The 15,679-nt window shown below is 38.2% G+C and overlaps 1 protein-coding gene across 2 annotated transcripts in view; it reads left to right on the forward strand.

The window, feature by feature from the left end:
- Positions 1-15,679, forward strand: part of plod2 (procollagen-lysine, 2-oxoglutarate 5-dioxygenase 2) — a 36,713-nt gene that overhangs the window by 830 nt on the left and 20,204 nt on the right. For both annotated transcript variants that reach the window (XM_026179688.1, XM_026179687.1), the window contains exons 2-3: positions 12,418-12,509; positions 13,767-13,903. In XM_026179688.1, coding sequence (XP_026035473.1) covers positions 12,418-12,509; positions 13,767-13,903 — 229 coding nt within the window. The remainder of the gene's footprint in view (positions 1-12,417; positions 12,510-13,766; positions 13,904-15,679) is intronic.

The raw sequence follows: 15,679 nt of genomic DNA on the forward strand, positions 1-15,679 counted from the left end.
GGCTTTTCATAAAGATGTCAGGCTGTAAATTTCACTGCGAGAAATAACTAACCAATTGCGGGCGAGTCTTTGATGATTTCACTAGTTTCCCCTTACTCTGCATTAAGACTAAACATTCAAATCGTTATTGACTCAACCTAGATCCTAGTGAAATCCCCGAGTATATCATTTTATTTATTAATTTATTTATTATACAGAAAACAAGCAATTGTGTGATTGAGATACAGAGAAACGCCTGTAAACGTGTTATAATTTAAGGTTTATGGAACAGAGCCAAACACTGCTCAGATCTTGAGACAGGCTTTATTCTGATGTAAAGGGCTAAGCTCCTTGAAGCAAATCGTGTCACATTTTTATTGACTTTGGGAGGGGGAAATCCACCCTCTGCTAACACGTAGCTGTCGTTAAACTGCTCTAAATTACCCTCATATTATTCCCGTTTAGCATGACTTCTTCCATAGTCACAGAGCACCTTGTAAAACCTATAGACAACATAAGCAGATGTTGTGGCTTGTGTTTTAGTTAAATCTGGAAATCTGATTCTTTTCAAATGATGCATCTGGGATCATTTGAAAAGCTGGGAGATTTGACTATCAGGACACAACAGCTGCTTTCAGTCTCTACAGGCTTGTTTTGTCATCTGCTCTGGACTAACCAAGCGCCTTCCACACAGTAGCCACATTAACTTTACGAGGGATATAATGTTTTATTGTGAAAGCCTTCGATCACTAAACTGATGCAATATGTTGGCTAAATTTGTGACAGAGAGCAAACTTTCAAAAACCATGACTAATATTAAAATTGAACCCGTAAACTGTAAACTCTACATATAAAGTCATTTAAAATGAGAGCACTGGACATTTCATTTTACACATTGTATATAAAGGTGGTGCTTACTAAAGTGATTAAATGAAAAGAACTAGGAGGGAATTCAAAGCTGTTTTAGTTTTGGGTAGTTCTACGTTAAAGATTCAGTACATGGTAGTGGATGATTGCAAGACTTTCTTTTGGCATCAACTCGATGAGTATTTTGCAGAAAGGCAACATTTCCAGAGAAACACCTTGGTAGTTGTGTGTTTGCCAGGTGGACATAAATATGTTTCATTAGAACAACTTCAAATCACATGCTGCTATGAAAGAACAAGGTGTCACCACTGTTTAAGTAAAAGTAGAAATGGTAGCTAATAAGGCACCAATGAAAGGACCCTAAGTCCCTAGGTGTTCGTTAAACATTGGTTGTAGCACAAGATGCAAACGGTGTGATTTAGCACTGAAAAGGGTTCAGTAGAAGAGGAGGAATTTACAGCTCTGCCCATTTCTCACCAGTGTGCACCTGGCCACTCATGGTGAACAACGGACATGGCTGTTTGGTTTGTCCGTTTTGGAAAGTTACAAAAATTGGGGCTGTGTAGACCCCCACTGTCCAGCAGTCTGAAAGAAGCCTTTCACTTATGTCTGAATGACTGTGTGAACTTCGGACGGAGCATTGGATTCAATATGCAGGTCTTGCTAATCCAAGTTTGAATAGTTTGCTGCAACACATAGTTTAAAATAACCAGCCCACTGTTAACCTCTGACAGGCATCCTATCAGAACTAGTATCATTTAATATGACGCAGTGCCTGAAGTTTAATAGTAAATGCTGGCTAGGTTAAAGGCTATTTCTCATGGCTTGTACTCTGTCCCCCTATTCCATGGATAATGCATCTCTCAGCCTTTTCCCAGACATCATTGACGTGTCAACAGGCAGCATTTTATAGAGAAGAAAAGGAAACCCCACCTAAGGTTGTCCATGCCTTATATACTGTATAATAGCGCTCTCTATTGCCTGTAATTCCAGTCTAACAAACTTAACAAACCTTGTTGCCAAGCCAAGGTTGTAATCATGCCTTAGAACGTTGTCACTATGTCACCACAAGGTTGGTTTCGTGCCTTCTTTATGCCAAATATGTGTTGTGTTGTCTGCTTTTTTGCATTGCCTTGTTTTCTCTCTGCTGTTTCCCAGGGATTTTATGTTAACTTGTAAATGTATAGATACATGAAAACTGCAAGAAGCACAGTTCTCAAGGAGAACTGAAAGTCAATGACACTTTAAAAATGTCAAAACACTCCCTATTGTACAAATAATCAATTATTTTAAGTCATTTTAAATGGCTTTCTGGGAATCAAGCAGCTGTTGATCTTTGACAAAAGACATGCTGGCTGAACCTTATATTGATGCAGCTGAAAAGACTGAAAAGGCAGTACTTTTCAGACTCCTGCATATTCGTCAAAATTTCAGGACTCATTTAGATTGTAGTAATATTGGCCAGAATGTCAAAAATACTGAGGCTGGAAAATTTACCTTCACTTGCCAACAAGTTAGACATTGGGGCCAGTTTGCAGACTTTGCCTCTGAAAGTCATTAATGCATTTATAGTAGAGAGAAAAACAACAAAACTTTTTTAGTTATTATTTATTTATGCTACAAAGTCAGAGACATGCTCATGTGCATTCCTGCTGTTCTGCAAAATTAAACAAAACTGAAAAGATCAAGGTGTAACATGAACAATGAGACAGTACATTAAGTTTTGATTTGTACTTCATAAAACTGCAGGATAAGTCATTAGTCCGGGTGAAGGATGTGCTCATCAAGTGCCTTTTGTAGTTGATTATAATGTTGGTTTAAGTAATTGATACACAACAAAACCAATTTTAAAAAAGAAAAAATCAAAAGTAAAGCCATGTTTGTGCTATTTAATGAGGCAGTGATTCAGTTTATATGAGTAATCATTGATTCTTGTTAAAATAAATTTCATAGCTGAGAAGAAGCCAACCCATGCTCTTAGGGACCCGCTCATTGTTTGCCTTAAACAAATCATTTCATTCCCTTTCCAGGTGCAGCAAAAGAAGCAAATTTAATGTCCGTTTTTCTCTCTGAAAACTGTGTGACAGTTCTGACAAATGAGAGGAGAGAATCAATATAATTATGATATAAGGGTGAATTCTTCTGTTAGAAATTACTTGGGACTCTGTGTTGTTGGTTTATTACAAATTATTCCTCTATGCAAACCTGAAATCTATGTGTAACCGCTGATATATATATGTGTAGAAGAACATAAAATATTATTTGCCCATCAAATCCTGAGCCATCATTGGTAATGAAGTCACTGTTACGTTGCCAGAAAACTAAATGTTCACATCTTTTGGTTTTTCTGCAGTACGTACAACTAATTGAATTTATGCACTGTTAGAAAACCTTGCTATGAGGGCATCTCTGAAGAAATATTTCAAGCACAGTTCATTGGCTTTGCCACTGATGATGCTGGAGGCATGATGGGCCGACACTCCTCATTGAAAAAAATCGCCAAGATGACTATTATTTATTGAAACATTTAGAGTACTTAGAACTTGTGGTCCATAATGCTGGAAAACACGTTACAGATTAATTTCCACATGTTTCTTAACTCTTAAAAGTTTGAAGTTCTGCTGGCGACCCCTCCTTCTCAGGTCAGATATTTACAGATTTGGGTAAAAAGAAAGACTCAATCACTGTAAAAACTACTATCCAGGAAAGTAGGAGAAAATCTGAAATCAAAGCAAGTATTTTCTTAGGAATCTACTGCAGTGTTATGTTAATTATTTTTTTAAACTAAAAGCATTTTATACTGTTGCATTTTAACATTACGGTATGTCTTATTAAAATACTGAAGTTAAATGGCACAACTACTCAAGTGGAGATGGGATGTAATCCTGGCATGTTTGCATTGTTGTGTTGGCTGTGAGTGTCTCAAACAAATTGTCAGACTGAGAATTGTGCATGTTAATTTAACACTAAACCTAACACGTTGCAACAGTAAGACATTAGTCTAACACACATATACAGTCCTGTTAACAGCTTTATTTTGACATATGGCGATTAATTGGAGGCCTTCCGCAATCTGATTGAGTGATTGAGTGAGTCCGAGTTGGACCAAGACAGATTGCCTTGCACTGAGCTTGCAGAGGTTGAGGATTTTGCATGCTCAACCTCTGGACAACCAGCTGGTTGTAATCAGTCTAAAACAGCAAAAAATTAAAAAAAAAACTGAAAATCAGCCCAATCACTTACACATTTGTCCTGGTTGCACAAAGGCTGACATTCAATTTCTACTCTAATGTGATTGAGACCTAAGTTGTGTTTGTTATTCCTTATACAGCAATTCAGCACAGAATACATTAGCATATTGATTGAGTGCTTAACCTGCGAGTGCATAATGTTGAACTGGACTATGTGTTCCTTTTATTACTGAAAGTCTATAGTATAACCAGCTTTTTGGCAGAAGAGAAAATTACTGTCCATACTGTCACAGCATGACAAAACCTAAATGACAGATTAGCTTTTTTTCTAGTTTTTATTTGTTTGTGTAAGGAAAGGTAATGAGCTATTCCTGATTCAAAATGATGTGTGACGAGACTACGAAAATTGTTTCCTGGCCCACTGTTGGTGACATCATGCCACATCCTACGCCTGAAGTGCCTGTGGTTTGAAATGTGTAATTGAAAACACAGCCGTTTCTGTGGATGCCCTCCGTGGCTCTTGTGTTATGGAAATAGTGTGTTTTATCAGTTATGGTGACTCTGGTAGTCACTAAAAAATAAACTCTTTATTTTAGTTGTAGACAACAAAAACAAGACTTGTTTCATCAATTCTGTAAGCAAAAAGGTTTACTAATGCCTTGCCTATCCCAAGGCTACACACAGGTCCTCGTGTCTGCAAGCTCCAGGTTTAATGCATGAAAAGTAAAACTTCTGTGCATAAGCCTCTTTGTGGTCACATTAAAATTCTAAATCTTCCAAAGCTGGAAAAAGCCTTACAAAATAGCTGTGGGCTGGGTAGTATGCTTTATGTGTATCTGAAAACTTAGAGATGAAGGGATGTAAATGTCAGGGATTAACAGTTTAAGAGTTCATTCATTTTTGTGTACATGTATTCTTCTTATATTGTACACATTCATATGGTCATCATTTTCTAATTTTTATCAGTGCCAAGTTATCAGTATCAATATACACAAGTCATAAAGCTTCAGAAATACCCTACTCTCTCACATTTTAAACAAAGGTTTTGAAATGTCCAGTCAAGATTGGGTTTGAGCTTTTTCTTCAAGTCCTCTGTCCCTTCAATGTGTTAAACCAAATTTACTAGCCTTCTGAAGGAGACTGACTAACGCTGTGTGGCATTGTTAATAATGTGGGTGAGTTAAATAACCAAGTTTGCATTGATATTCAGATCAACACCTTTCTCATTCCAGCTGCGGCCCGGTATCTCAGCTGGGATGCTGGCTGATTGCAGATTCTTGTGATGGCTGAATTTGAATAATTTCGGTAACTTTGGCAACTGATACAAGTGATGAAATATTCATTCATCAGAAGCTGAAGTATACATTCTTCCAGGGTTGGAGTTAGCTTTGCAGGACACAAGAAAATACAACAACCTCGTTATCTTCTATCTGAAAATTCTTAATAACGCTGAGGAATGTCATGGTAGACAAAGATAAGCACTGTTTGCAATGATTAACGCCAAGATCACCTGGCATAGCTTCGTCACTTCCCAGCACCAGTATGGCCTCTGGAGCTAATCTTCCTTCATGCACTCAAAACAAAGCTTCCTCCAAGCATGTCTCAGCACATTTTTGAAGCATGCCAAAAGTAGTCTTCTATGTTAAAACTTGGTTGGGTCCTTAAAACAGTGTTGTTATATTTTGTTGCTAAACCAACCTTGCTTCTCCAACTTGCCTTAGGAAAAATGTGCTTTGGCCAGCCAAATGATTCTCCATTGTACTTTTCTTTTATATAGTTATATTTTCAGCAGCATTACCTTTAAAAGAGAGATAATTGTATGTGAAGGACTTGTTACTTTAAGTAACACAATGAAGGGTTTCAGCTATACAAAGTGCTAGTATAAATCAGCGTTAAGGTTCTGGTTATGCACGAGGAGCAAAGCCATACATTAAGAGGAATCTTTAGAAATCCATTATACTCAGTTTCTTAACATGTTCCATATACTCAGAAATGCAGGAAGTCAACACAAACCTTAATTAAATTTAAATTTACATCACAGACTGGCTTTTCAGGAGTTTCTGCAAGAATATCTGAAAGTTCACTATGAAATCCTTGCATGAAAATCTAAATGACCTCTGGATGAGGTTATAAGAATTCCCTTTCTAGCTCAGTAGGTCTCTTGTTCTTGCCATCATGCTCTGGTTAATATGGACCAATTCCAGCAGACTGTGAATGAGGCCGATTGTTTCTCGTTGACATGAACAGCGTCCTCAAGCCAGTAAATGCAGATAAAATAAGTGTAGGTCATTGACTGCAATATTTGCGAAGTATCTTTACTTACTTGACCAAAATAGAACTAAGGCTTGTGTTCACTGGCCAGGACCATCTCATCAAAAAGAATCCTGTTATCCTTATGTGCAGGCCAGGGCACATTCCCACGATACCCCTTTCCTTTCTGCAAGAAATGCTTACTTAAGCCTAGCCCCAGCCAGTGAGTCAGAACTTTTGCTCATCCAAGTGTGAAAGTTTACCTAGACGGCTGAGCCCCATGTGGTGCAGAGGAAAAGTGCAAAGGAAAGACCACTTGGCGTCCATGCCTTTTTTGGAGAAGAGTTTCAGCAGCACTGTATGAGCTACATTCCTCTCCTCCTGTGGGCTGTTCATACACTACTGACAAGAGAACACGCTGTGTTTACCCTGACTAGACACTAAAACTCTAAAATCACAGCTGTATGAAAACCTCCTTTATAAGTGTTACCATCTGCCGCTCAATTATGCTTCATTATGGGTGTGATTATGGTGTTTGCATAAAAACACATCAAAGGACTGCTGGTCAGTTGCCCTAAGTTTCAAAATTAGTGTTAGACAAAAAAAACAAAGGAAGATGTGTATTTCTATTACCCTGAAAAAGTCCCTCGGATTAAGTCAAATAATGAAGGAAGTGCGTCTTCTATTAACACCCTAGCTCAGGGGTGTCCAACTCCAGGCCTCGAGGGCCGGTGTCCTGCAGGTTTTAGATGTGTCCTTGATCCAAATGCCAAATGACCTCCTCAACATGTCTTGAAGTTCTCCAGAGGCCTGATAATGAAGTAATCATTTGATTCAGGTGTGTTGACCCAGGGTGATATCTAAAACCTGCAGGACACCAGCTCTTGAGGCCTGGAGTTGGACACCCCTGCGCTAGCTCATCACCCAGTTATTTAGTTGGTCTAAACCAGGGGTAGGGAACTCCAGGCCTCGAGTGCCAGTGTCCTGCAGGTTTTAGATATCACCCTGGGTCAACACACCTGGATCATAGTTCATTCCCAGGCCTCTGGAGGACTTCAGGACATGTTGAGGAGGCCATTTGACATTTAAATCAGCTGTGTTGAATCAAGGACACATCTAAAATCTGCAGGACACCAGCACTCGAGGCCTGGAGTTGCCTACCCCTGGTCTAAACCAAGCCTATAGTAGCTATCATTATTATATTAAACATGAATAATATAGGTTATGAATGTTGCATAAAAGGATATTTATTTCTAAAAGAAAATGTAATATTTGGGGGAAACAAGTGAGATGGTATAGCTAGATTAGATGAATAATTTAACAATTTCTTTTCACTGTTATAATCTGTTTTAATTTAATAGTCTGTTATAATTTCATGGAGCCCTATCCTAGAAGCTTGCACTAATCTAATATGACAGTGCTGTTGCTCCATTAAATAATGAAGAGTGAACAAGTCCTCTAAATTTAAAATAAATAGGCAGATTTACCTGGATTTCTGCATTAATTGGTAGCAAAATGTGGTCTGGTTTTAATCTTTGTCACAATAGCAGACCACATGCTAGTTAAACTAGGAACACATGAATGGCTTTACTTTTAATGTTTCTGTTGAGCACATTATATAATTACCCAAAATGCTGACTGGAAATGTGAACCCTTGAATTAGTAACTTGTTGAGACTCCTGAAGCAGCAATAGCCTCCATCAAACGTTCCCTGACAAATTGGCTTGGCCCATCAGTTTTCTGATGGAACTTTGGCTTGCATTTGAAGACAGTTTCACAAATTTCTAAGTAAAGTTAACATCAACAGTTCACATGAGGGCACTGAAACTCCTAGGGGATTGCCATAAATGTTTGAAAAAAAAGAAACACTTGGAATGTAGGAAATAAAAGTGTATGTCTCATTTCTTTTAAATCAAAGGTGGTTTGCATTTCCAGGCTATACTTAAGTGGGAGCTTGCTTGTTGGGATGCACTCATGTGGTCTCCATGTTTATGACAGGAGTGAAGTATGTGGTTCCGAAAGGTCACATCAGAGTCACAGAGGAGTAATTGGTGTTAGCTGTCAGTGCGTTTCTTCCTCATGGGAAATGTCTCACTGACATAACAGGAAAGTCACTGTTTTTCTTTTCCTTTTTTTCTCAGAGTATATACTGTACTGAAGCACAGCTCTTCGAAGTGAAAATAGATGTCACCGTGCAGATATCACAATATGCAGCACCCTGTTATCTTTCATCGTAGAAATACAAACAAACCTACTTGAAGTCTTGAGTTTATGTGTGTGCAGAAAAAACAAATGGAGTTAATTTCAAAAAGAAATACTAAACATTTCCCCTGGCTGTAATCACAGCCCACAAGTAAAAGAGACCTTTCATGGAGGTTTTGGAATTTTTCCAAGACATATTTGTGTGCGCCTTTTCTGTCTGCAACACTATGGCTAGCTTCCAAGGTACACAGTCTGAAAGTCTGTTCGTTTATCCCCATACCTAACCTGGCTGACCTGTGAGACATCAGCTTTGCCTCTGTGTCTCACAGGTCAGCCAGGTTTAGGGAAATGGGCAAAATAGAAGCCTTTCCTGCAACTGTTTAAATAACCTGTTTTATAGAGCGGTATGAGAAATGTGTTTCTCAGCTGCTGGAAACATCATCCCCTGGCAGCACTGTGCTCCAACATCTTCTTGCTTCAAGCCAAGAACAAGAACAGGGAACACCTGTGGTTCAGAATAGTCATCCCTTGCCTCTTTACAGTGATTGACGTGAAACTCTTTCTTTTAAATGTTTCTAGGTTTTGTTGGGTGACATAGCATTTGGAACTGTTTGGAAAAAGCAAGACAGGGCATTATTTCCACTTTCGATGAGGACTTTTACGTCACACTAATACTGGAATGGCTGTGATGACGGAGCCACAGACTAGATAGAAATGAGAGCTAAGTCTAAGCTAAGTCACACTGACAGTAAAGGGATGGAAAAGAGTTGCAATGAGGTTTCTGGACAAATACAGCTCTAGAACAGGACCTACCATGTGAACTAGTTCCTTACTTGACAGTAGAGCTGGGCGATATAAGATTTTTTCATATCACGATATGTTTTTTTCATTTCAGGCGATAACGATATATATCACAATATAAGCCAAATAACTATATTTGTAAGCTTTAAATGTGCCGTTGCTCACAAGTAAAATGTGAAATAATCAGCAGCTTGTTTTTATTTAAATATTTATTTCCCATAATAAGTTCAACTGGGTAGATGTAAGGAACATGAGACTTTTTCAGATAAATAAAGGCAAATATTGCAAACTACACAAAGGGCAGCCGCTAAAGCGTTTAAGTTTCAAAATAGAACAAACGAAACAGACTACTAAATTGTCAATTCCACTTAGAAACAAAATATTAATTCTAAAAATAAATCTGAGTTTGTTTTACAGAAGAACAGACAAAACTGACTAACTTTTGTCAATATCAAATAAACTGAGAACTAAAAGGAAATTCTCAATCTCTCCTTGTTGTATAGCTTAGCTTTTCAAACAGTTTTAACAGTTACTTTAGTCTGACAAAAGCCGAATGACAAATCAGCGCTTCCAGTCAGAGATTGAGCATGCACCGGTTTATTGTATTTCCAGACTTGCTTTCGGCACAATTTACAGTGCGCGCTACTCTGTTTTTTGTCAGACTTGAAATAGCCGAAATACCTTCACACTACGGAACTTCTGTGGCTCTTCCGTTCGACAATCTCTCCGGCATTGGAACCATCATCTGTTTTCTCTTCGATCACCTTCGGTCACGCTCTCGGTTGACTTTTCTCTAGTCGGCACACTCATTTCCTCCATTACCAGGTGGCACGGCAGCTGGCTGCTTCCCAAACAAATACACATGTGCGGCTTGGCACTTGTGCTGTACGTAACAAGTCACGTGACGTGATGCTGCGGCTGTGATTGGTTCGGCTCTGCGCTAGTTAATTTTGATTGGCTGTTCTTTTTTTTTTTTTAAGAGGACAAGAGAGATGAGGCCTATCGCAATAGTTTAACTTTTCAATCGAGAAAAAGTTATTTCGCAATACATATCGTTATCGTTCTATCGCCCAGCTCTACTTGACAGCATGTTTAATTTTACACTAGTTTCGGAGGTTTGTTTACATATATTCAGTTGTTTGTGTTTTTTGTTCACATAGTGAGAAGTAGTAGATAGCTGTTAGTATGTCTGTGTCAGTTCGTCCCCAGTTAAACAGGCCTAGAGAATGGTTGGTGTCTCCCTAGCAACCTCCAGTCACTAGGGAAGCATGTGTACACCCCAACTAGTTGGCGAGGGGTCGCTGGAGGTTGATGGCTGTCACTAAAAAATCAGTTGCTAAAACTCCAATTGGTCACTCAGACTTAGATACTGGTCTGTGGCCCCTGGTAACTACTGGTTACTCGGGAAAAAGGTTTATTTACTGATCAGTCAGTGATTGATTGCCGAATGCTGCTGTCTCGCTAGGTGAAACTGGTCTCATGGACGTCTGTGGTAGTGTTGCAGTCATCCACAGTTTGCTTAGAAGACACAGACTTGCCTGCAAACACTCGCTAACTACTAATAAAATGGTAGTGAAAATGTGAAAAGTGCAACACAAATGCAAATAAGACTGTTTGCCTTCAGAGTAAAAGCTGTGCCATACTGCTGCAGCCAACAAGTTTCAAGAGCAAAGGGTCTCTGTTTTACCTTTGTTTCACATTTTTTAAGTTACACTATCACTTGTTTGCAGACAAATCTTCTGTTTTCAGGGTAGTTGTTCAAATGTTTTAAAAAGCCCATGCTCCTCCAACTGTTCATTGTATGGGGCAAGGGATGGAACAGGAACTAAGGTCTCTGTATCTTAACATTGAACAAACATTACATTTTAAAAACTAGGGTTTCATAAACTGCATTTAAATTATATGAAATAAAACTGAAGCAACAAATGTATCCATTTAACTTGTATCAGCTTTTTTTTTAGATCCACATCAAAGGACAGCCATGTAAGATTTATTTGGCCAAGATTAACAGGTCTCTCAAGATGAAAACGTGATGTCCTTTTTGAACTGTCTAATAATTTAACTCTTTATACGTCTAGTGAGGTTTGCATTGCAGTCAAAAAGACAAGAAAAAGATCAGTGATGATAATCGTGTTAAACTTTGCACTCCAAAGGAGAAATGGAAGCTCTTTAACTATGTTCTCGGGCAGGCTGCATTTTTGAGTTAGGTCCTGTGGAAGCGTTTATAAGTCCCAGATATCTACTCTTTCCCACTCCCAATTCCACTTGCCAATGTCCAATAAATATTTTACAGGGGTTTAATGGAACTTTGTGCTGTATATTAAACAGAGGATAGTCTGGTTTCCATATTTGAAAAGCAGGAATAGTTCTCAAATAGTCATTTAAAACCACATAAAAGCATCATTAACTTTTTTGTTAGCTTGTCTGATGGCTAGCACAGAACAGCACATTTTAAAATGTAAGCTAGGAATTAATTAGTTTCCCCCCTTTATGTTGTAATAGCATTTCATGAAAAAGATTTAAAGATGTGTGGTCCCCCCCCCCCCCCAACACACACACACACACACACACACACCTCGTTTTACAAAACATGACAGAACAAGTGAAAACTAGCTCAGTGAGTTGAGCTTTTGAGGAATCCAGACACACTACTGTGAAAATTTGCATTTGGTTAACCCTTCTTCAGACCTCAGTTTTCAGCACTCAAGGCCACTAGAAATATCCTGGAGGTTTGTGGGAGTTCTTCTATCCCAAAAAGGAAGAAATTATTTTGTCTGTCTTTGAAAATACACTTCCGTTTTGGGATCAAACTAAAACTACAGTAGTCCCTCCTAATTTGAGACATAGGTTTGCTTAACCAAATAGTTACCAGTATGTTGACATAGGTTTGAGGTTTACAACGATCATGGTCCACAAAGAAGTGGGAATCTCAATGCATATATTTAAGCTTAGAAAAATATACACATTTTTGTGGATATCCTTCAATGAAAGCCAAAAATTTTGCAACCTAATATGTCTTCTGCAAGAGTATATCCCTGCATCCCTGTAATTTCACAGGAAAGAAAGCATTTGATGACTTAAGGTCAAAATAAGGAATATTTAACGTTCTTTTTTTCCTCTTTTTCAGAGAAATTGCTCGTCTTAACTGTTGCAACTGAGGAAACAGATGGTTTCCTCCGCTTCATGAGGTCTGCTGACTATTTTAACTACACTGTGAAGGTAAAACTTTCTTTTTAAATTTTGAAATGACTGCATATTCACAAATCCAGAGTTAAGGGCACTGCACTGACACACACAGCAGCAAAATGTTTTAACACAAACTTCCCTGGATTGATTGCACTTATTAAAGGAAACAATGGAGTGGAGCAAGCTGCAAAAACATTCATGGATAGCGTTTAATCTGGATCCAGAATTCCCCTCTGTGGTTGAAACAATTGCAAAAAAACGCTTTTTCCTTCTTTTTTTTTCTTGCTCAGGGTTCAGTTCATGCTCTGCCCTCATTTGTATTCTTATGCGTGTAATTGTGCTGCACCAGTTTGTTTTTGTTCTCCAGGCAGACATTTTCAAGATACTTTGTAAGCCTTTTGGGCCAAGACAATCCATTTTAGTGGTTTGAACTAAGTTAAGTTCTTCTTGTGTATTGTTTCTTATTATGTGTTTGCTTATATTGTTTCTGCAAAATGCATACAATAACTTCTGTACAGAAAGCTCATAAAAAAGATTAGTAAAAAAAGAATATCCAGAAAATGTAATTGTATCTCAGGAGTTTTACCTGTTACTGATGGTTATTATGCTAGCTTTGGCTATTATAGTATTATAGTATCACACTTGCGTTGTACGGGATCAGGCTGCAGAGTAAACATGGCTCCCGGATCAGTTTTGCACATGTTGTTATCAAGAAGGAGGGCTAGATGGATGTTTCTGGGAAAGGAATGCAACCAGACAGTTTACAGTTGTACACAGCAGGGAAGAAAAAAAAACTCTCAGAGGCTTTAGTCATACTGATCAACTTCACAAAAGTGATGGAGCTGCCACTTAAGAATCCAGAAAACTCTTAACATGCTTTTTTGTCTACTGGGGCATTTTAAGGCTTGCATGCTCCGGATGCAGCGCTGGTTCTCATCACAAACACTATGTAAGATTAAAACATCAGCTGTCTTGCAACGCTCCCATTTTCATTCCCATCAGACAATGATTCCCTGTGTCCTCCAAATCGAGCCATAAGCGGGCTGATATCTTGTAGCAGTTGTGTAGACTGAACACAGCGTAATAAGCTCTTCAACTGAGCAATATTAACCCATCAGCTTTAAAGAATTTGAATTATTTTATCATTAATCAAGTAACCAATCTGACTGTGCATTTTAGAGTTGTGTTTTTTTGAAAACTATACAAAATAAAACTGACAGACAAGGCAGGGCTGCAAGGCCAGTTTTGGTGTCGAGAGGGTTTTGGGACTCATTCTGTGTTATGTTTTAGGTGTTGGGAATGGGAGAGGTATGGAAGGGCGGCGATGTGGGTCGTTCTATTGGTGGAGGGCAAAAAGTCAGACTACTGAAGAATGCCATGGAGGCTCTGGCTGATCAGGAGGATCTTGTTGTCCTCTCTGTGGATAGGTACGTTCTGTTTTTTTCTGAACTTTTCTTTAATATTCAGATTCATTTTCTGTTAAATAAACACATTTAATTACATGGGAAAATATATAAAAAATATGTCTGATTGGCTAAATTTATTTTAATCTAAGCCTTGACAGATGTAAGATATGCAGAATATTCCCAATAGACATTTGTGAGACAGATGTGCAGACAAGCAAAAGCCTTTATTCTTATTATATTTACAGTCAATAAATATAATAAATTTTAAAAAAAGAATAAGTTATTTGATCATGTGCTTTTGCTTCCTTACACTATATCTTTGTTATTTCAGTTTTTTGTTGTTGCTCAGCTTCTGTTTAACCATCAGCTTTGATCTGATTTATGTTTTCTGTTTCAGTATAAAAAAGAGATGCAAAACACCTTTAATTGCTACGTAGAGCTATAAATGAGATATTGTAACTAATTTTCACAATCACAGAGCATAATAATTGCTTTGAAAGCCTTATTTCCTGAGTGAGAGGTGTTTCTGCATATTTACGTGTGCTCCACTTCTTCTTGTAAAGGCATTATTATAGAGCAATACCAAATACATGAGGAGAATAATTCTCCCATGCAGGTAGGTGAATTATGAGTTTTGCAGTCAAATGGAAAGTTTCACTGAGTAAATGTGAGTGGTTAAGAATAATAAGAGCTTTGCATGCCACGTTTCCTTAAATAGAGCAACGGACGATGATACTTGCCATACCATGTGACATGAATAATGTTCACCATAATTACTGTGCAGAGCTGTCACACCCTTGAAACAGGTAATTGGAATGTATTTTTTTTCCTTTTAGAGGAAGTGATTGTAGTATATTCAACTGCCTCTGCATTTCAGAGGATTAGGAGCCAGTTAAATGTAATTTAACATCTATAATCCTGCTAGACCACCTCGGGTTTTTTGACAGTTTCTGCCTTCGCTACAATCACAGGCCTATATTTTGTCTTCTGATGAATTTAGTCATTAAACTGTAATTCACTGTGTTTTTGTGCGTTTTAAAAAATGTGCTGAATTTTCAAAATCAAAACGCCTACATGCATTTAAAAAAAGACATGCATAGATAGAAGTAATCACTTCAGTGTTTCACGTTGCACAATATAAATTGATAAATGTGTTTTCTCACACCTTTGTAAAGACAGGACGGAATGGTTTTTCCATTTTTAAATTCATAAGACAGGAGAATAACACGTTTTCTGTAATTGCTGCATAACTATGTCCAGATGTACTTTTTACTGGGTACTTTATTATTGTTCAGCTGCTCATTAGCACAAATATCAAATCAGCCAATCACATGGCTGCAACTCAGTGCATTTAGGAATGCAGACATGGTTACAACAATGTGCTGACGTTTAAAGTGAGCATCAGAATGGGAAGGAAAGGTGACTTTAAACGTGGCAAGGTTGTTGGTGCCAGACAGGCTGGTGTATTTTAGAAACTGCTGATCTAATGGGATTTTCCCACACAACCATGTCTGGGTCATACAAAGGTCCAAAATAGAGGTCAGAGAAAGAGAAAATATCCAGTGAGTAGCAGTTCTCTGAATGAAAATGCCTTGTTAATGCCAGAGATCAGAAGAGTCAACAGAACCTCGAAATGATCACTGGTAACAACCAAGATGTGCAAGATAGCTTCTCTGAATGCGCATAATGCTGAACCTTGAAGCATTTGGACAACAGCTGCAGAAGACCACACTGGGTGTCACCCAGTGAGGCCACAATTTGCAATGGTTCAACAAATTTGGAAAACAAATTAATTAC

The sequence above is a fragment of the Astatotilapia calliptera genome, chromosome 9, assembly GCF_900246225.1.
Source record: "Astatotilapia calliptera chromosome 9, fAstCal1.2, whole genome shotgun sequence".
Classification (NCBI taxonomy): Eukaryota; Metazoa; Chordata; class Actinopteri; order Cichliformes; family Cichlidae; genus Astatotilapia; species Astatotilapia calliptera.